This window comes from Python bivittatus, unplaced genomic scaffold (assembly GCF_059951505.1).
Source record: "Python bivittatus isolate LINGU-HERP-01145 unplaced genomic scaffold, Pbiv_v1 ctg000670_np1212, whole genome shotgun sequence".
In the NCBI taxonomy this organism is placed as follows: Eukaryota; Metazoa; Chordata; class Lepidosauria; order Squamata; family Pythonidae; genus Python; species Python bivittatus.
In genome coordinates this window covers 11,422,327-11,443,213 of record NW_028277094.1, presented here as the reverse complement: position 1 = coordinate 11,443,213, position 20,887 = coordinate 11,422,327, and the positions used below count along the sequence as shown (strand labels likewise).

At 47.3% G+C, this 20,887-nt stretch overlaps 1 protein-coding gene across 1 annotated transcript in view; it reads right to left on the bottom strand.

The window, feature by feature from the left end:
• Window positions 1–20,887, bottom strand: part of GPC3 (glypican 3) — a 105,788-nt gene that overhangs the window by 35,996 nt on the left and 48,905 nt on the right. Inside the window, exons 3-5 of the mRNA XM_088151700.1 lie at window positions 16,223–16,917; window positions 5,808–5,941; window positions 1,236–1,361 (exon numbers count right to left, since the gene is read on the bottom strand). Of these exons, the coding sequence (XP_088007826.1) occupies window positions 1,236–1,361; window positions 5,808–5,941; window positions 16,223–16,917 (955 nt within the window). The remainder of the gene's footprint in view (window positions 1–1,235; window positions 1,362–5,807; window positions 5,942–16,222; window positions 16,918–20,887) is intronic.

Sequence of the window (20,887 nt, the reverse complement as noted above, 5' to 3'; positions counted from 1 at the left end):
AGAGAAGACTCATCATCTCTGTACACAGATGTGGGAACCAGGACTGGGGATTGAGGATGCCCAAAATCTCTCAGCTCTGCACACCTTGGCACCTGTATACCTACTTGGCGTGCTTAACGGGGACAGAAGAGTTTCTCCGACGATTCTGCAATTTCACAGCCAATGGCCCCGAGGACCTAACCGGACAGAAAGCTTTCTGTCTGGAAGAGACGCTGCTCAACCTCATAGAGACGCTGTGCGTGTCTGAACTGGCTCCCCAGGCCATCGCTGCTTTTAAACCAAGCCATTTGCTCAAGTGTCACTGGAGAAAAATACCGAGGTGTTCTTGTGTTGTTCTGGAGAACTGAAGGTAGTCTGAGATTGCAGTTATGTTAGAAACACTCATCTTATGTTGGCCTTCAATCAAATAAATTCCGGAGGGGGATTGTGTTTCTTTTACAAACACCTGCTACATGTCTTCAGGGCAGCAACTCAGTCAGAGAGACATGGGTGTGCATTTGCGCTACCAAACCAAGTTCCTTTCGAAACGCTTTCAACTTTGAGCCACGCTGAACCTGAGGCAACGCGGCCTGAGGACAGTTAAGTCTTTTCTTAGCTAGAAATCAAGAGTTATAAATCAGCCCAGTTATATCAGGGAGGGGAGAAAGAATCTGAGCCCAGATTCTACGGCTCTAAACATGGTTTTCATGCAGGATTTTTTTTTTACAGAAAAAAGACTTGGATTGTTCACAAAAATGGGATTGTGAAATTGGAATATTAATTCTGCAGGCTCAGAAACATAGGACCCTATCTGGGAGCCCCTGCAGGTCTTCCCAACCATGCATTAAAGCAGGGCAAGTCAAGGTGAGGCTCATTTCACCAAACAGATAGACAGTCGCTTCCCCGAGTCTCAGGAGTGTGTTGAAGAAAGATACAGCTCTGGAGAGGAAAAAGCCTCCAATTCAATTCCAAGTCCTATTAGGACAGGTTCTTCCTGGAAGCCCCCAGGAACTAACAGAGGCCTTCACCAAGATACTCCTTCTGTGGCAGGATGTGCAAAGGAGAGCATTTTGTCCTCAGAACATGGCCATTTCCATCTACAATTGGCCAGCTGGGGCATTCTGGGGGCGGGGTGCCCATTTCTGGAACATCCTGCCTACACCCTTGAAAGCAGATTTGTGGAAAAGAAGGAACGTGAAAGCTCGCCAGCCATGGAATTAGAGGAAGAGGAAGGAGAAGAGAATGGATGGAGTTACCTTTCCACAACTTCATGGCCGTTCCAGCAAAACGTGTTGTTCTGCACCGTGGAACTGTGGCTGCAGATATATTCTGGCAAGCTGCTGTAAAAGCCACTGTGGGCCCGCAGTTTTGCGACAAGTTCCCTGCAACAAGCAGACAAGCAAACGCAGAAGTAGGCTTGCAAGTGGACCCAGGCAATTGTTTTATCCTTGCCTACCAGCCCACCTCAGGCCGCAAGAGAGAACGCAGGTGTCTCCCCGCCATCCAGAAAGAGCTTGCATACCTGCTCCACTGTCATTAGCAATTTGGGCTTACAGATTATTGGGGATGACAAGGAGAATTCAGCCATTCCTCATTAAAAGATGGTAGCTGTGGTGGACATTTGATGCTCAAATGGTGTGGTGTAATGCTGCTCTCTGCCACTAAGTGGCACTGGAACACTGCTATACATGCAGAAATCTGCCCAGCGTTTCCGAAGCACATTTTACCAGATCATTGCAAAAAGACAATTGGGTTTAATCTGTTGCAATGCAACCAACATCTTAAACAGCAGCTCTTCTGGTGTGGCATATTCTTCCAGGAGCATGTATGCAAAAAACTGCCTTATAAACGCTATTGGTACATCTAGCCTAGAATTTATTTTATTTTATTTTATTTTACGGATAAGCTAGCCAGTTGGAGAAGGAATCAAGGCAACATTAGAAAATTGTGTCACAAAATAGATCTTTAAAAAAACCCCACTAAGCAGAGTAGAATGATTGAGAAAGATCCTATGCAGACTTATAACAGCCCTGGATTTCTGCAGCTCACTTAATGGTGCAATTTCTGTGGGCGACCTGAAAGTGGAGCCCAGAATCTACTAAGAGGTGGTCCTGGATGCTCCCCAGTCACTTCTGTAAGTGGCTAATCAATGCAATTCCTGAACTTTCTACCTCTCACGGATGCAGCATTTTGCACAAAAAGCATGCAAGAATTTGCCAAAGATAAGCTACCCAATTTCCACCCAGCTAAGAAATCACTTATGCAAACCATATCATGGAAAAACCTTGCAGATTGAGGGTACTGGGCCTTTCCAGCTAAGAAGAAATCCATTGTCTGGATCACTCACATGCTGAAAATTACGGGTGGGCAGAGTCATCCTCCAACATTTTCCCCACTCCTCTTCATTCAGTTTAAGGAAAGGAAATCTGCTCAGAAACCAATTTTGGAGAAATTCTCCTGGGTGCAGCACGGAACCCTAGCGCTTATTAATCCACACCACGCGGGTGCGTCCTGCCCCTCAGTCCTTCCTTCTCCAAGATCTGCAGCGTCCCTGGCTTCTTCTGCTTCCATTCAGTCCCCAGAGAAGGTCTCAGGAGAAAAACCGCCCCGTGGGTCTTCTCCAGCCACAACTAAGAGGGAGTCTTCTCCTGGGTAAATGGCAGAATTTTTCCTTTCCCTGGAAAAATTCCAAGGAATTGCCCATCCATCTTTTTTTGCTCAAAAACATGTGGAGAATTTCCAAAGACTGTTTGGGTCCCGGGATTAAAAACTGCACGAAGGGTCAAAGAAAACAGCCGTTGAGACCTGCATGGCATACGCCGACGTGCCGAAATGTACGGGATGCGGTCTTCTCGGGAGCATTGCCCAGTTGCCAAATCCCCCGCCTGGTAAACGTGTGTTTTATCTTCCTTCCAGCGGCCTGAGCCCTCTTACATTTCCACCCCTCTGCTTCGTTTCTCATTTTCGCAGCTACGCTATTTCGGGGTTGCCTTTCAGCCCTCCAGCTTCTGCTGCGTTTTAACAGATGAAGAAAAAACAACCTGACAGCTTCGTTGCGTCGTTTTCCTTGGAGACAGAATTTTATGCTTATGTTGCACAACCTCCTGACAACGATTAGCTATCAGGCGACTAATAAATCTTAGAAATAAATAAACCCCCAACTCAAAGCTATGCCCCGGCCTCATGGGAAGCAGCAGGCGGCATGCTCTGCGCATTTGCACGGGGGAGAAAACGCATCGCGGCCCCTGGGAGTGATCTGAACGCTGGCAGCCGGGAGAGGGTGCCTGGGAGGAAGCCAGCACCTCACCCCTGACCAGGTTGTATCAGGCCAGCATACAAAGTGGGGGGCAAAGCAAGGACAGCGACTTCCCCAGGAGCACGAAATCAGCGTTGCGCCTCCAAGCAGGGCCGACGGGACATCTGCGCCTTCAGGATGCGAAGGGGGACAACTTTCCAGCGGTGCAGCTTCACCCCTACCGGCTCACGGCTGCAAGGATCCTCTTATAGCTCTTTTGGAGGCAAAGACCTTGCACGCGCAAGCACACCCATGCACAAACACACACGCCACTCCTTTCTTCACCCAAGGACTTGGCCGCAACCGGCGTAACGTTAGCTGGTTACGGTTTCCTTCTGCCTTTGCTTCCTGTCGTTTATTCCAGCAGACGATCCAGAGAGGCGGCAGTCCATCCTCTTCCGTACGAAGCAAACTGTGATAAGGATTAGTCGTGCATTGTAAAAGGGCCCAGCCAGGCTGGGGAAAAACAAACACCAGCCTTTGCGATCCCCCTTATCACCATATTCCAGCAGGCTGCGTAGCTGACTTAGAAATCAAAAAGCAGGGACAGAAACACAGACGTTACAGCTCCGTCTGCAGCGTTGGCTGCAAGTGGCACCCCACCTTGTTGCCGAGCGTATGAATGATGCCAAAACCGAGTGGGTCTCCCCAGCGATAAATAAGATCTAGCTAATGAGGGGCATTGGGGGGTCTGGACTTCAAATGAGGGGCGGAGAAGTGGGGATGGGGAGGCAGATAAGCCACGGTGGCCTTCTGGGTGTTACTGCACATCCATTTCCAGCCGCTCTGGGCATCATGGCCAGGAAAGACACGAGGGAGCTGCAACCCGCCACCCAGAGCACTGCAAAGAGCATCAGTGGGGCATTCATGGTCTTTGGGAACACAGAGCGAAAGGACTTCCTGGCGTCTCAAGAGAACTGTGGTTCACTGTGTGAAACTGATATGGTTGACCATCACATCCCGGTGGCCTTTCCCACACGTCCAGAAGAGCCCTGTGGGAATTTCAGGCTAAATTGGTGCCAGTGGTTTTCTCACAGCAAAATCCCCACGTGAACTCCCAAGACAGGGTGCGGCGTGGGCGGCTACAAGCCCCAGGCCTGTTCCAAAGAGGTAGAACTTGACAGCTTCACAAGTGGGCGCAAACAGCAAGTCTTCTTTTTCATCTTTCTCAAAGGAAAAAGTTCTTTCTTCCTTTCGGCGCACGAGCAAAGGGAGAGAACTTTACGGACACAAAATACGGAACATACAGATCAGCCGACCTTACAAAACAAGAGACGTTCTTAGCAGGGTAACGCCCAGATGGCGAAAATTATTTATCAAAATACAAAAAGTCTTTCCACGGTCCCATCCAGCTTTTCCTCCGCGGAACTTCAAATTATCTCCACGCCAGACGCCAAACAACCCTGATCTGTTTAACTTTGGTGTCACGCGACTTCTAAGACATTCATGAAACTTTAAAGCTTCATCGTTGAGACGGGCCACCCAAATGCCACAGGGGTTCTGCTGTTTCAGATCTGGACACCATTTCCAGCTTAAAACTACATCCCAAAGGTGTATTTCGTGATAAGATGCAATCCAATTTTCCAGCGGAGTTTTAGTTTAGCTTTCTTTTTTAAAAATCCTGGCCGCATAACCCGATGGAACAGTTCTGAACACACCTACATGAAACCGAGATGGGCAGAAATAAGTCGCCCTTGATTTCTTCCAGAATGCCGCTTAAAACACAGGCAGGGCACAAGAGCCCATCCGCGTAGTCACCCAAATCACAGAACCAGCTGCTATGCTATTAGCCAGGATCGCCTTCTTTTTCAGAAAGAAAGCGAGCCGGAATAAGTATCTTAGCCAGAGTCTGGGGGGCGGGGGGTTAGTACAAGAGCCCGGGGGGCTTCTGAGCTGAAAATTGCAGCTTTGCTCCTCAAAGAACTTCTGACACTAATGATCACATTCCCTGACCGCTTAAACGCCAGTTTTTAAAAACTCCCCTGCTATATTTGAACTGGAAGGCCACAAACGACTACTTTAATTACAGGCCAAGGCTACACAATGGGTGCTTTTGGACGTCTGTTATTGCCTACATCTTAGCAATAAACAAGATGACATGGGAAACGCTTTATGTCCGGCAGGAACCAAGCCATGGCTGTGAGGCTGCCCGGCTGGCATTTCCTGTTCTGGTTCTGCCTTTTTTGAAGCCTTCACCAGGATCAGAGACCCGGCGCGAGGGCAGAAGATCGAACTCTGTCTGGAGGGGAACGAGAAAGTCAACGGCTAGTTAGCTCCCAGCCCAGGTTCAGAAAACACACGGAGGCTTGGTTGAGCTAAGTGGCCAGAGCGCAGATACGGCCTGTAGTTAAAGTTCTCAACTCCTTTTCAGCCACTTCGCGATTCAGATGACCCGCTCAGCCGAGCCACCAAGCAGTGAGGGCGTTCAGGACCAGGTCAAGCTCCAGGTCTCCCGAGGGATCCATGCATACAATGGGACACATGAGGTTCCCACAGCAAAGTTCAAACCGTGAGCCCATCTCGGTTTCCTCACCTCTTTCGACTGGATAGGGTTTCTTGGGGTTCCACCAGAGTTGCGCCCATCATCCTCTGGTCAGCAACATGATCTTCGGGACTCCAAGCTGATCGGTGCTGCCTCTGCTGGGAAGGGCCACACAGTTTGCTGATCTGGAAGAGAAAAAACCCAAATCAGGAATTCCACAGCTTTTCAAGGCCTGATGGTCACCAAGCCCATATTCTTCCGAGTCTTGCAGTTGCAAACCAAATCAAGTTTACAGTTAATTTGAAGTTAAGAAGATTTACACCGATTTACAGGCTGGCTGGAGAACTCCGGGAACTGAAGTCCACACATGTTAAAGTTGCCAAGGTTTAAAAACCCTGGTGTACATGAATGTAATGCTCAATCACGGTTTAGGGTTACCCCTTCCACATAACACCAAGTCCCAGGCTCTAAGTGCTCACTCCACAGCAGGCAAGCCAACAGTGGTTCATTGTGCCTAAGGCAACCTTACAGACCCCGATTCCTGGTTTGGGAAGAAATTTAGCATGCTCACTGCACAGGTCAGAAGTGGGCACCCCTCTCTCTTGCCTCCCTTCTGCTGTCTTCTAGCTGCTGTTCTTTCTCTTCCATGAAGAGGCCACCCCGTCTTGTTACCACCACGAGCACCCCAACTGTGTGTTTTGGCACATAAATCCAGAATACCACATACTCATTCCTGACGCCGTGAAATAGCAGGCGTTTCTGCAACATTTCATTCTCCCTGTCAAGAAATCTCTGCCTTAATTATGGGCTGAGATCTTGCTGGCCAGCCTTGGCCCCTGGCATACACAGCTGCTCTGCTGCTCCCTTGAGTTTCACCCTTTTGGGGGGGGGGGTGGAGCGCATTCTCTCTCTCTCTGCATGCCCCCCACCCCGCCGCTGCAGTGCCACAGGCAAAAACCTGGTTGCAGAGAAGCTCATCTTATGTTGAGGCCCCACAAACATCTTCCCTGCTCCAAATGGCAACAGTCGCAGTAGGAAGCTGGCTTAAATTTGGCTTTGGCGTCTCATTCCTGATCCATTAGTATGTCTGTGCGTCTGTGACCGCTAGAGAGTAACAGCCGGGGGGGCGGGGGGCTCGGTTTTCCTTTTTAAAAAGAGGACGCAGGCTTCGTTATATGCCAAAGAATATTTCTGAGTCAGAGAAGTGCCCACCTCTGCCCCACTTCCTACAACCCGCAGGGTCGACTTACCACTCAGGAAGAGACAACCTTTATCCTGCAGGTTGGTCTGGGCATCTGGCACTGGCAGGTATACTGCCTCTGCATAGGTAGGCTCCCTTCCACTGAACCCAGACACGCCTATTTATTTTCAATATCGCCCAACGGGCATCGCAGGGTGGGTTTCCCTTGGCTTCTCTTGAATGTACTCTGAGTGTTTTCAACCACCCAGAATCCAGACTTGTCCAACTGGGTGGCTTGAGGGCCTGTGGGAGAAAGGCTGCTCCCTGAGCAATAAGACGGATGTTCTGCGTGCAACGTCCGAATCTTTGCATCATCCCCGGGCCTGGGAAAAACGGCTTTCTGAACCTGCAGAGCGCAACTTGGTGCAATCCCACACAATCGGAATTCTAAGCCTCCCTCTTTTCCAGCCCTATCACATCTGACGGCGTTTCATGATCCTTGGTGACGTCCACCCTTATTTGTTCTCTTTTGCTCAACTAGCCCACCAAAGGCTATGGGGAAGGGACAGGGTCTCAGGCCGAAGGTCGCTGCCCAATCGCAAGGCTGAACGTCAAGAGCGAAAGGGCCATCGCAGGAACTGCGTTTCATTCGACTCCAGTTTAATCGAGCCAAAGGCATTCCCACGTTTCCTGGCTCCACCCACTTCATTGTTCTGCCCGCCCACTAGGGATGCTCCTCCCCCGGTCAAAGGTCCAATGCGTGCCAAGCTTACAGCCCCTTGGCAGGGGGACAGGCTGAAGAGTTTTTAGAAGTTTTTCTACTGCAAATGATCCTATACAGATTGCTTAACTATAATCTGACCATCTTTCAGAAGTTTAATCCAGTGTTTCTCAATCTTAGCAACTTTAAGGGGTGTGGACTGCAACTCCCAGAATTCCCCAGCCAGCCATGCTGGCTGGGGAATTCTGGGAATTGTAGTCCACATCTCTTAAAGTTGCCAAGGTTGAGAAATGCTGGTTAATCCAATCCACCGTGCATGACCTATTGTTCCTCTTTTTCCTTTTTCAAGCTTATGTTAACTTTATTTTTACTTTAAGCCCCCAGTATTTTAGCATTTCCCTGTTGAAGAGACGCCCAAATCGATGAATACGGCTGCGGTCCCCTTTCTAGCTTGTTTTCTACCTTGCTCTCAACCTGCAACAAGTTTGTAGAACAGCAGTACAAATAGGCACCTTTCATTTAATTAAAGTTACCAGAAGGTGACCCTCAAACCCATGTATTTCTAGTCTGCTAATGGAATTCTCTTTTTTTTAACCCAAGGAAATGTTCAAAACTTACATGGAAAGGATGGGGTATAGGACATAAACTTTTTAATAGTATTAGCCAGGCCCATTTAACATTTCTACAGGTGTAATCAAAATGCTAATATATGTTAATGTTTAGTCTGTGGTTAATGTTTTGTCTTCTTAATTTCCCTTGGGCTTTTCGTGCAGATTTAAATCTGCCATGTTATTCAATGGATTGCACTGTTTCTGGAAGGCGCATCTCCCTGGCGAATACTGATTAAGGGAAGGGAACAAATATCGTATTGGCCAAAAAGGCCCAGAAGGAAGCGAAAGAAAATAAAAGGCCATCATTTCTTATTATTGGATGGCTGAAATCACCGTACACATTTGCTTCTAAGGCCCCTGCTTCCGCCTCTCTTGAAATGGGAAGATCATGAGTGCAATTTAAAGAACCAGGCAGAAGGAGCCCCTCCTGAATCAGGGCCAGGCAGGGCAACGGGGTCTACAGAAGGGCGCTTGTGTCTGCATGCCCGCGCATGTTCATTGCGCACTCTTTCTAGAGCCTCTGCAGCCCCCGTGGCTCTCTGCCCCTCCGTGACATCCCCAGGAAACCCCTGAAGCAAACTCCTCCTGGGGGGGGGTCAGGCTGGGAATGGTGGGCAGCCAAAGACATACAACAGAAAATAAGAAAATAAGAACACGCGATTGCTAAAATGTATACGCTTTTATTGAAACCTGAAATGGAAGACGAACAAGGTGAAGAGTGTAGGATAAACGGGGCCAAGAATTTTGGTTATAATATACAGATGGACCGATGGGAGAAAATGTGGTTGAAAGGGCTGAAATTTACATGGTGTGATCACTTAAAAGAGAACTTTCCCCAAGTGATGTATATGACACCGGAAAAATGACCTAGGATGTATAAAGGTGCTTCAAATTTACGTTGGAAACGTGGAAAACATGAAGGGTCATTTTATCACGCATCGTGGACTTAAAAGCATGGTTCCATAAACCGTGGTTAAGCAAAACCCTGGTTACAGGTGGCATCTGGAATGTAAATTCACACTAATATATGCAATTCTTCCAGCTGGGTTAGAGTAGCTCTGAAACGATGTTTTGAAAATCTGTGATGCCTTTGCGTTCAAGGTAACAAATTAGAAAAATTATATAAAGGTAATGGTTTAAATCTAAACCTTCCTGATATGACCTCACCAGCAGCGTGAAAAAAAGATGTATTTCATGCCCTGGAGGTGTTTCAATATTGTGACAGCTTTAATAATTCACCCCCAAAATGTGTAAAGGCAACAAAACATAAACACTTTAAATAACACCGTTTCTATCACTTCAGTTCACACGTCTTCCGGGAAAACGTGCTTTTAACCAAGATAGTGAGACCACCAACGCCGTACAGATGCCAAGGGAACTTCAGCAGGGTGGCAATACTCCCAAACAACATATCTAGGGAAATAAAAAAATCTATTAAGTAATTTGGTGCCAGAAGTAAGAGAGAGAGAGAGAAGGGTTACTAAGCTTAGGAAATGTACAAAAGTTCTCAGCCAATGAGTCAGGAATGTTATTAAATAAAGAAACTTATTGATTTGATTTGAAAGGCTGTGGGTGGCTTACAACATATCCAATACATTAAGTTAGAAAAGGCCATTTTAAAAAACAAAGAATGAGAACAGATGTGCCATTAGGATAAACCCCAAAGTGTGGAAACTGGTAGAATAAGGCTATTTCCCAGGTATGACTCCTCAGGGCCCCGGGGAACCAGCATATTGCAAAGCAAAGCAACTGCCTGTATGTAATTTTTATTTCGAGATTGTGTCTGGCCCCAAATGCACCTCCTTAGAATATAAATGTGGTAGCAAGATGTGGTGCAGAATGTAGGTTGGAAACTGACCCCCTGCTCGCTTGTGGGCATAGACACTCAGGGGCTGGAGAGGAAAGGAAGCCAGCAGGATCTCCCCCTCCTTCCTGGTTCAGATTCCGCAAAGATGGAGAAGGGTTCGTCTCCCGTCTCCAACCCAACTGCGCATGGCTGTAGGAACTGTCATCCTGCCATCCTGGGCCTGGCCAGGCTGTTTGCCTTCCCATGCGCTTCTTGGTGAACATCTGACAGTTCCACCACCCACGATGATGGCTTGAAAGAGGGCTGGCTGAGTTCAAGGAAGGAGACAAGCCACCTTGTTGGGCAAAGCAGGTGACGTTGCTCCCGAGGGGGAGCAGGAAATTTTAGAAGGCTAAGTCTAGAAGAGGAACAAACCTTTGCAGAACATCTTAAAAGTCAAGGTTGGCAACATAAAAGTCACCGAAAAGTGCGTCAACGTGAGGGGAGATGTAGAATTCCAGGTGCGCATCAGCCACGGATGCTGAACATCCCCGCGAATCTCCATGCAGAATTGAGGAATACAAGCCGAGCAAAAGCGCATTTTCTGGAAGAGCTTTGCGCGCTAAAAATCCTAGGCTTGCTTCCTCCTTCAGGCAAGGCTGCAAAAGACCCTGAGTGGAAAGTCTTGGCAGGATGAGAGCTGAAGATGCAATCTGGGCCCTCCTGCACAACTGGGAAGAGAAGGGGGGGTGAAGGGTGGCCCGGCGCAAACTGCTTCTAAGGGGGCTCTCCAACCTCTGCAAACAGCTGTGGGCAACTGGAAAGGACCAAGCCTTGCGCTACTCTGATGTAACTAAGGTGGCCAAGCCCAAATTCTTTTTCTTGAACAAATCAAAGGAAGCTCTTCATTAGCAGGGGTGTAATGGATTAATAGCGAGAAAGATGAAATAGCCGCTTTCCTTGTTAAACAACTGGCCCAACCCAATCAGTGCAAACATTTGGAAAGATTGCAACCAAAACATGCAATCATGGGCTATAATGAACCTCACAATTTCTCAAGGGGTTCCTGTTCCTGCAAGAGAGGCTTCTCTTTTTCTACCTCGATCTCCGGGTGCTGGAAATCTCTTGAGAAGTCCTTTGGAGGGGCTTTGGAGGCGACTTTCTTGCGGGAGGGGACAGACAGTGATCCTCCCTACTTCCTCCCACTTGACACCACTGTGTGGGAAATGGGGGAAGCCAGAGAGGCTGTACACAACTGAACAGAGTTTGTGAAGGAAAGACGGAGGGCTCACCCCTATCCCTTGGCTGCCTCACAGCCAAGTAAGGAGAACTTCACAAAAGGGTTACAGAAGTGCTGTACTTCTGAAAGTCCTTACAGAGGCAGAAACTCTCTTCCACCAGAAACTCTCTTCCTCCACAACAATTAGTAGCACAGAAATGCAGGATAATTTTTTCTGTCTGGAGCTAACTAAAATTCAACTGCAGAGTTTCAAAAGCCTTACAGGTAGTTCTTGACTTACGACCACAATTGGACCGGAACTTCCATCGCTAAGCGATGCAGTCATTAAGTGAGTTACACCTGATTTTATGACTTTTTTTGCTGAGGTTGTTAAACAAATCCAACTTCCCCCATTGACGTTGCTTGTCGGAAGCCCCCTGGGAAGGTCGCAAATGGCGATCACGTGACCCCCAGGATACTGCAACCATCGTAAATACATGCTGGTTGCCAAGTGCCCGAATTTTGATCACGCTGCGGGGAAGCTGCAACAGTCATAAGTTGAGGGCTGGCCGTAACTCACTTTTTCAGTGCCGTCATAACTTTGAATGGTTGTAAGTCGAGGACTACCTGCATTCCAAACCCGTTGCTTCCATGATGCAAAGAGGACTTTCACAAGAATGAAAAAGATTCACCGAGCTGTCTGGGGAGAAGCAAGCCATTAGATCTGCAAGAGGGAAGCTTTTTCTAAGGTGATTTGCACAATTAGCTACCGCGCTGGGCTTCTGATCCCTGTCGTTGTAGTCAAGAGCAATATTCTTGGAAACGGAGCATTAACTTGTCCCGCAATGACTTTAATAAGGCCCGGTACAAGTTGCTGCTCATAAAACCAGAGCAGAGGATGGAGGACAGCGCTGAGACTACCCAATCTCCTTAATGAGGCCTCTTTCTCCTTCCCTTCCTCCCTATTAGCAACTTAACAGCAAGTGTACATATTTATAAAACGCCGCTCTAGTTCTGCATAACAAGAACGCTGGCCATTTAATTAACAGTTGGTAGAAGTAATCACAATTTTGGAAAGGATGGAAGCATCCTTGTAAAGGCTCCCATCATGTTTAGATTTACATTCCTATCAAGATCCTCCTCTGGAGCCGGGCCAGGAAGATGATAACAACCCAGAGAGATCCATCAAATTACAAGTGTTTGGCTGGAAGACTGGGATAAAAAAATGCCCTCTCACTTTAATCTCCCTTGGAGGGCCAACTTGTACATGGGCACAAAAGTCACCTTCCTAGGGCCCTGTCAAAATTAAACCCCAAAAGTGATGGTCTATTGCCCCCTTCCAAAGTCTAGGATATGAATGGGGCGTGTGAATTTTCAGCTCTTATCTAGGTCTCTTTAAACTGCAGAAGAAGGATGCGCTATCAGATTAAATCTCTCCTAAATATACTTTCAACCAATATAAAACAGCACACACACACCCGTTAGGATCAGTTCACACCATAAATAGTGTTTGTCTTCTAAAGCAGTGTTTCTCAACCTCGGCAATTTTAAGATGTGTAAACTTCAATTCCCAGAATTCCTCCAGCCAGCTTGCTGGCTGGAGGAATTCTGGGAGATGAAGTCCACACATCTTAAAGTTGCCAAGGTTGAGAAACACTGATCTAAGGCATGGGCTTTTCTCCTCTAAATGGGCTGGCACAATGCCATGATCAATGTCACACTTGTGTCTTTGGGTCTCCTATAGATTCCTCTTCTCACCCTTGAGAAGACGGGGCTGAACTGGTTGAGTAACCTCTTATTCCAGCCTGCCGCCATCTGTACCAGTTGCCAATCTGTTTCCAGGCTCAGATTTAAAATTCTGATTTTACCCGCTAATGCACCAAATGGCTCGTCCCTTGGTCTTGCCCACCTGGTCTCTTAGATCCACAAGCTCAGATTCATCTCCAGGTACCCCATTTAACCCACAAAGTGGCAATTTTAAGAACCTTATTCGTTCCTGTTGATTTTCTTCTTATCTTCTTTCTCTGCTTTCGCTTTGATTTGGGGTGTTGCATTTCTACCTCCCCCCTTTCGATGTCAGAATTTCTGAAGCTCATATTTATTGTTTGCACTTATATTTCTGTTTTACTTCTGGACTACCTAGGGAATTTGAATTACTTAGATATTTAAAAGCATAATAAACGTACAAATAAAGACTGTCTTTTAAGATGAGGCCCCATTAGGAAATATCCCAGCCATGAACCATAGAAAACATCAATGTCCATTACAGAAAGATATCTCGTTAACGGCAATAAAAATGATTTAGAGAAAAGGTCATGTCCTATAATAACAATTCTCAGCAATTAGGCATTTCTTCCAGACTGCAGAACCTACTCATCCACCGTTGATGCGGTTAACCAGTACAGTGAAGCATTTGTTAAAGCTCAGATATGTTCAGCTACACAGGCAGGCCTCTGCAATCATGTTTCTGACCACAGTGTCACTGTGACCTACGCAGTCAGAGGAACTATATAAAAGCCAATTTCCAGCAAGAATTTAAACAGCCAGTTCAGAGTGAGGGCAATGCTTCCAGCACTGCCATGCTCTTACTCTGCACTGGATTGATGGAAAGTCAGGGAAAAGCAAAGCTGAAATTGCAACTTGCCAGCTTTCCCAAAGCACATCGCACTCCTTTGGGACCTCCGGAGGGAGAGATGGAGATCAGAAAGGCACCGTTTGTCCTGGCAGCAGCCTTCTTTCAGCACCCGCCCGCAGCCCGAATGGATATTTTTCAAGGTGAAAACATTTTTAGTTTTTTTCACATCTCCTCCAAGTCTCTCCACCTGTCTGAGCACAGGGATAACATTTTGCAAAAGACAGAATCACCTGCAAGCAATTTGCAGCCCAGCAATGTTAAAAAGAGAAGATTCTCAGAACTGCCATTTCTTCAAACCCCTAAAACAACTTTCAAAGAATGCAACAAATCATCTCCCTACTTTCTCTGCCCGCAAAAATTGTGGAAAATTTCTAAACCTGATTTCTCATCTCCTGGTTGATCCCGAGGTGCAGGAGGTGTTAAAACTACCACTTGTGTGGTTGTGTATTTCGTCTGCAGCCTTAACGTCAGAGGACCTTTTGACCGCAATCGCTAATCATCCAGGGCTGCCAAAGTTTTTGAGGAGAAATGCCAGAGATCAGCCAACTTACTGAATTAGGCTTTCTTACTTACAAGAACAAATCTGTGTCTGGGCTTTGGGAAGCAGATGTCTGAATATGTTCCTGCACAAAGTAATCCCTGAACGTGGGAAAGTACGTGGCTAGCCAAGAGCCGTTTTCCTGGCATGCTTGTTTTCTAAGTGCGAGGAATTTTTTTTCCAGTTTGGAGGAGCATCGTGTGAGCCCTCATCTGCAACCGTCTTGGAGGTGGCACTGCCCTGTGCCCTCGGAGGGCACCAGATTGAGAAGAATAGACTGAGGAATGCCCCTGTTGCCACATCTTTGCGTAAAACAGCCGAACCCGAAAGATAACCAGGTGTAAGAATTATTAGAGATCAGATGCCTAATTAAGGGAGAGCGCTCAAGGACACAAAATTCAGGAGGAAAATAAGGCAGCTGATATCTGGAAACAGCTTCTTATCAGTTTGGGGTGTCTCCTCCCCCAACCGGACTTGGGTCTGCGCCCAAGTTCACATTCACCTTGGGCGCCCGCATACAAAAGCGCATTGCACCTGCACGATCTAATGCACGTCATTCCCACAAGGATGTCCCGATGCGCGGGAAGCCCCTTGCACCCTGCGCACACCCGCCTTTCGTCTCCTCGAGATGCTAACAGACGAGTCTCCCAACAGCACAGCGTCTCTGTTCTTTGGGTACCAACGGAACGGATTTCATCTCACACCATGATTATTTATTAGGCTTCCTACCCAACCTACTCTTACCATAAATTGCCTCGGAGTCATTGCTACCAAAATAGATCCGAGCTTCTCCTTCCCTGTTTCCTCCTTCTCCTTACAGCTGCTGGAAGGAGGGTTTCTTGCTGGCGTGGTTTTGCAACGCTTTGTGGCGGCGAGGAACAATGAAGCACCTGACACTTTTCTTTAGCAGCGTCTTAATCAAGAGTCTCCCCTGGTTATCCATTTGAATCTTTGTTTACCTTTAATGTACCAGTAAATTGTTCACGAGTTATTAACCCCAGAACAGAAAAGCCATTTGCTTAAAATCACCTGCCTTTCCCTCTCTCCTTCTCCCCCCACCCAAAGGCAGCGCATGCCTTGCAATTAGAGGGCTCTGCTACGGCAGAAATTCTTCATCCCATTTCATGGCTTCATTTAGTTCACAGCCGCGTTTCTCAAACTTGGCAACCTTAAGACATGTGGACTTCAACTCCCAGAATTCCCAAGCCAGCCATGCTTGAATTCTGGGAGTTGAAGTCCACATGTCTTAAGGTTGCCAAGTTTGAGAACCACTGGTTTATAGGAAGGGTTACATTTGCCACTTGCTCGGGGTCCTCCCCTGCTTCCCTTCCCTCCACCACCACCCAAACAAAACTCCCCAGCTTCTTGCCCAATTACACACCAACATGGAGCAGGATGTCTTGTGCCTGGCCACAATGATCACACAATCATCTTAAAATCACAGCAGGTAGAGAAAGACCAGGAACCTTTTACTGTCCATAACCCCGCCATACCATGGCCTACAATACGATCTCAGCTCCTTCCAAGTCCTCTTCACAAGGACAGAGTTGCTGGTTAAACAAGTCCCAAAATGTCTCCTGTGACATGTCTTTATGGAACCCCATCAGCCAAGCATCAACCATTGGCTCTATGTGTTATAAATGGTCCATCAACTTTCTCTCCCCGTGAGAGAAGGCATGTTCCTTTCTTTGTTAGGGGGGACTTTCCTGTAACACTACCAACGTACCCCCAGCACCCCATGCACTAGCAAATCACTCCAGTAAAAGGAGAACTCACAGTTGTGGCCAACTTCCCAGCATTCTTCCGCATGTAAGCGATTGCGTCCTGAACCAAAGAGAAGAGGTTGAGGAGAACGTGTTCGATGTCGTAGGTGCCCTTCATGCCCTTCACCATTCCTTCCAGGGAGCGGAGGTATTCCCGCCAGTAACTGTCGATTTCCACCACGCTGGCCAAGCATCCTTGCAACACACCACCACAGAATCCTGCGCACGGCTTGACTGTAAGGAGGTCCTGGCACTGGGGGCAGTACCACATCTTCAGGAGCGCCCGTCCACAATCCTTGCTGAACCTCAAATGATCGGTGGTGTTGACCACTTCAATGCCAAGGTTGAGTGCCTGGAGGAAGACCCGAGTCACCTGTAGGGACTTGGACACCTGGGTCATCATGATTTTGGGGAAGGGGCCAAAAGCCTTTAAGTCTCGCCGGGCTAGCCGCAGACACTCCGTGGTCTCAACGGGAGGATCGGGGGCTCCTGGATTAATCACGGGCGGGTAGATCAAGGGGAACAAGCTGTCAAAGAGCTCATCCACCATGTCATTGACGTTGATATCCGAACCCAAGATGGACAAGGAGATGTCGGTAAAGAATTCCCCCACCAATTTAAAAGTTCTGGCAGCCACATGGCGGTAGTAATTCCTGAACATTGAGTTGGTGTAGTTCCTGGCGTGCCGCACTACCATTTCAAAGGCTTCTGAAAAACAGAAAGGGAAGGGAGAAGGTGGTTAGTAAGCAGGCAAGACAATCACAACAGGAGCAGCAAGGATTCAACTGGGTTTCTGATGGGGTCAATTTCAGAGCCTGTAGCAAGCACCTTTGAAAGAAAATAAGGAATGAGTATACAATAAAGGTAGTCCTTGACTTACGACCATTTGTTTAATGACTGTTTGAAGTTACGACGGTGCTGAAAAAAGTGGCTTACAACCGGTCCTTGCGCTTACAACCGTAAACTAAATGCGGAACCCCAGATTCAGCCATCCGGCCAGCTTACTTGATCTCCAACAGCCAAGTGGGGCTTGGCTCGGCTGACCCTTGGATGGGACACCCAAGGAAAGCCCAGCTGTAGATTAGACTGAGAAATTAAAAAAAAACTTTTTGGAAGAAGGCTGTAGTAAATCAGTTACAGTATATCATTAGCATCTGCTTTCATGTTTGCTTTTGAATTTGATGCTTGCCACCCAGAACCTGCCAAGCACAGTTAACTGAGTAAATTCTGCTGCCAGGCAAAGGAGGCTGCTGTGGGACCACCAGATGTTAAGCTTCATTCAAAGAATACAGGAACTCCCCAGTTTAAGAACAGAGTTCCGTTCTCAAGGTCTGCCCTTAAGTCGAATTTATATGTAAGCCAGAACAGTATTATTGTATAACACTGTATAAGTCAGTGTTTCTCAACCTTGGCAACTTTAAGATGTGTGGACTTCAACTCCCAGAATTCCCCAGCCAGCAAAGCTGGCTGGGGAATTCTGGGAGTTGAAGTCCACACATCTTAAAGTTGCCAAGGTTGAGGAACACTGGTATAAGTAGTATCGTGTAATGAACTCTAACCATTGTGTCTTTAACTCAAATTTTGCTACAAGAGGCTCCGTTCTTAACCCGGGGACTCCCTGTATTTTCCTTCACATCCAGACTGGTGCCCCCTTCCCCAACAGACCAGTCTTTCCAGCCTTATTATGGGGGGTTTTCTGGCAGGAAGAAATAAAAAGCTCGGCAGATTCAGGAGAACAACGCCCAGGCGCATGGATCCTCTTTCTCTCTCCGGAGCGCCCCGCAGGCCCTGGGCAGAGGGAACAGACACCGACATTTCCCACTAATTTGGTCCCCAGCCGGCCATCCCTGCTCCGTGGCCGAGCCCTGCGCTGCTCCGGTGATCCGGGAGCTCCTTCCTCCCCGCCAGCCTGTGAATTAGCACAGCGAAAGGGAAAGAAGAGGGGGATCGTGACAGGCCAGCCTTAGATCTTCTTTGACTGCTAAAGAGTCACCCCACTTTGGGCTCCCAAACCTCGAGGGCAGCATTAATAAAGGGGCGGAAACTTAACCAGCAGCTCGGCAGTTTGCAGGTCACGAACCCCGCTCGGCAGCGACGCTTTCAACGGCGCCAGCCAGAGGACGTGAGCACAGCGGGGAAACGGGCACAGAGCACCTGAAAGCGATTCCCATGAAAAATTTAATTTTGAAAGCCCAGAGGTGTTGATGCTCCCCTTCCTGCTCCCAGCTCACGTTCGATCCAAACAGAGACTGAGTTACAGGCATTTATATCACAGGGTCCCTGCAGGAAGACAGAGCTGAAAATTAAGTCACTTAGCAAGGTTAAAAGAGTAGGGCCTGGAGTTCCCAGCACCTTTTAACGAAGGTTGCCGTTAAACTCAAGCATATCACGCGTTAAAATAAAGTTGATTCTGCATCAGGCACTTTAAGCCTTCTGCTGCTTCTCCCGTCGAGGTAATGAGGAGGAGGATTTATTATTATTTTTATTAGTATTAGCCACATAATCACAACGCAACTCAACACAACCTACAGAGTTTAAAAACACATCATAAAACCTAACCAAATAAGCAACCAATAATAAGAAGGAAAAAAACAGCAAGTCAGGGAAGTACAACAATCACTGAAATATCACACCTCAGACAGGAAGCTGGCTGATTTCTGCTTGGAGAAAGAAAGAGACCAACCCCAAAATTGCCGCAGCCCCAAGCTAGAGCTCTGGATGGCAGAGGACCAAAACCCACCAGTGGGATGCCAAGTTTTTATACCCAATGAGACTTGTACATTGGGGTAAAACGAGGCTGGTTGGTTGGTGTCCGTGATTTAGCATGTAGCTTGAGCCTAGCAAGCTTGGGCTTTAAGCAACGGTCCATGGTTTAGCACGTCATGTGAACTCAGCCAACTGAGGCTTTTTTTCCAATAAACCATGTTGAGACAGGCCAAGATGTAGCATGGTTTGTGAACCCAGCGCACGGTTGGCTGTATGCAGGTATAAAAGAGCCGGCTGCTAACTCAGCAAGCATTCCAAATCCCTCCGGGGACGTGGGGTCTCTGTAGCGCTATGCTTACACAACCGTGGAGAAAATGCCCAAGGGGACTGACCCCAAACAAGGAAAAGCGGTCTGCAGACAGGAGTTTGGCCCTTCCCGTTTTCAAAGAAGAGTGAGAGAGTAAGATCCATGCCATACATCCAATCCTAACGAGTTTTCTTCGGTCTTGGTTGAGCCAACTATGTGAACGCAGACGCTGTGCTCTGGAAACCGTGGTTTAAAGCTCACCCTGATGCACAAACCCAACAAGCCGTGACTTAGGGAAGCTTTCCCCTCCTCTCCACTTCCCAACTCCAGCCCTTCTCTGGAGTTGTCCATGGTGCTGCAAACGTCAACACCCTTTGCTTCCTGGCCCCGTCACAACCATCCTCTCACCAAATCACAGTAAATCAGCATCTTTATCCTACGCAGTTGAACTGCAGGAGAACCGTTCCCTCTGATCTGCACCCACACCAGGGATGGAGGCCTTGAACCACGAAAGAGGTGTCCAAACACACAAGCACACCCCACTGCAAGTCTCTTCTCAACTGTGGCTCTCTCCCTGGCTTCATGGCGGACGCTCCCTTTCTAGGTGGTTTAGCTATCCCAACTTGACAGCTCAGATAATCATAAAGATCATGGCCTGTCCACCCTATATAATCGCACTAGGATTCATTCACCAGCCTTCCTTGTCTATCCCCGGAGAGCCATTTTGGAACAGAACAATAAACTTTTTAAAGATAAGAAGAAGAAGAAGAAGAAGAAATTCCCATTCCTAGTAGAACTTTTCTTTAATTAATGGATGCAGCCTGAGATAATTTAACATCGTACGCCACTGCCGCATTAAACTTTATGTAGCTTTTCGGATGTCTAATTAACATACATTGCAACCAAGAGCAGGGAGGACAGGGAAGGGTGGGAGGAAGATTCATGATTAATTTTTACAATTTCCAGTGCAGGGGAAAAAGAGAAAAAGAACTCGTAATTGAATACAACACATGGCCCAAGGCAATGGGTTTGGAGTCAGGAGATCATCTTTGAAGAGTTTGCAGAAAAAAAGGCCTCCGGGGAATCAATTCTAAATAAAACTCAAGACCAACGTGAACCAAGGGACACCAATCTTGTTGTGCCACAATCTACCTGTAAATCAACAAAATGGGTGCAATGGGGATTCTTTGTTGATGCACTGTTGAACTGCCAGACCAAAGCACAAGATTATGGTCCCTTGGCAACACAGCATCTCGACTGGCTGGGGCTGGTAATCATTCCTGCCAGAAAAACTTTTCAGGTCTTAATTCATCTCTTTCCAGAGGCTGATCAAATATTTGTTCCTTTTTTAGCTCAGGGTTTTTCTGGTTTCCTGCATGTTTAAAAAATGCATTCCACTGTTTTATTGGATTGTTCCTTTCTACGTTTTTTTTTATTTATTATTATTAGATATTATCAGAAAACCCTGTCACCTTTGACTGGTGCAATAGATTTTTTTAAAATGAAAAAAGCCATCTCTGCATTTTTATAGATATGTCACATCAGAGATATCTCTTCCTCTCTTTCTGGTTAAAAGAAACTACAGGAGATTCTCTGCATATAATGAAAGGCACTGTGATATATTAACAATTTAATATTGTCAACATTACACCTATCCTGACGGAT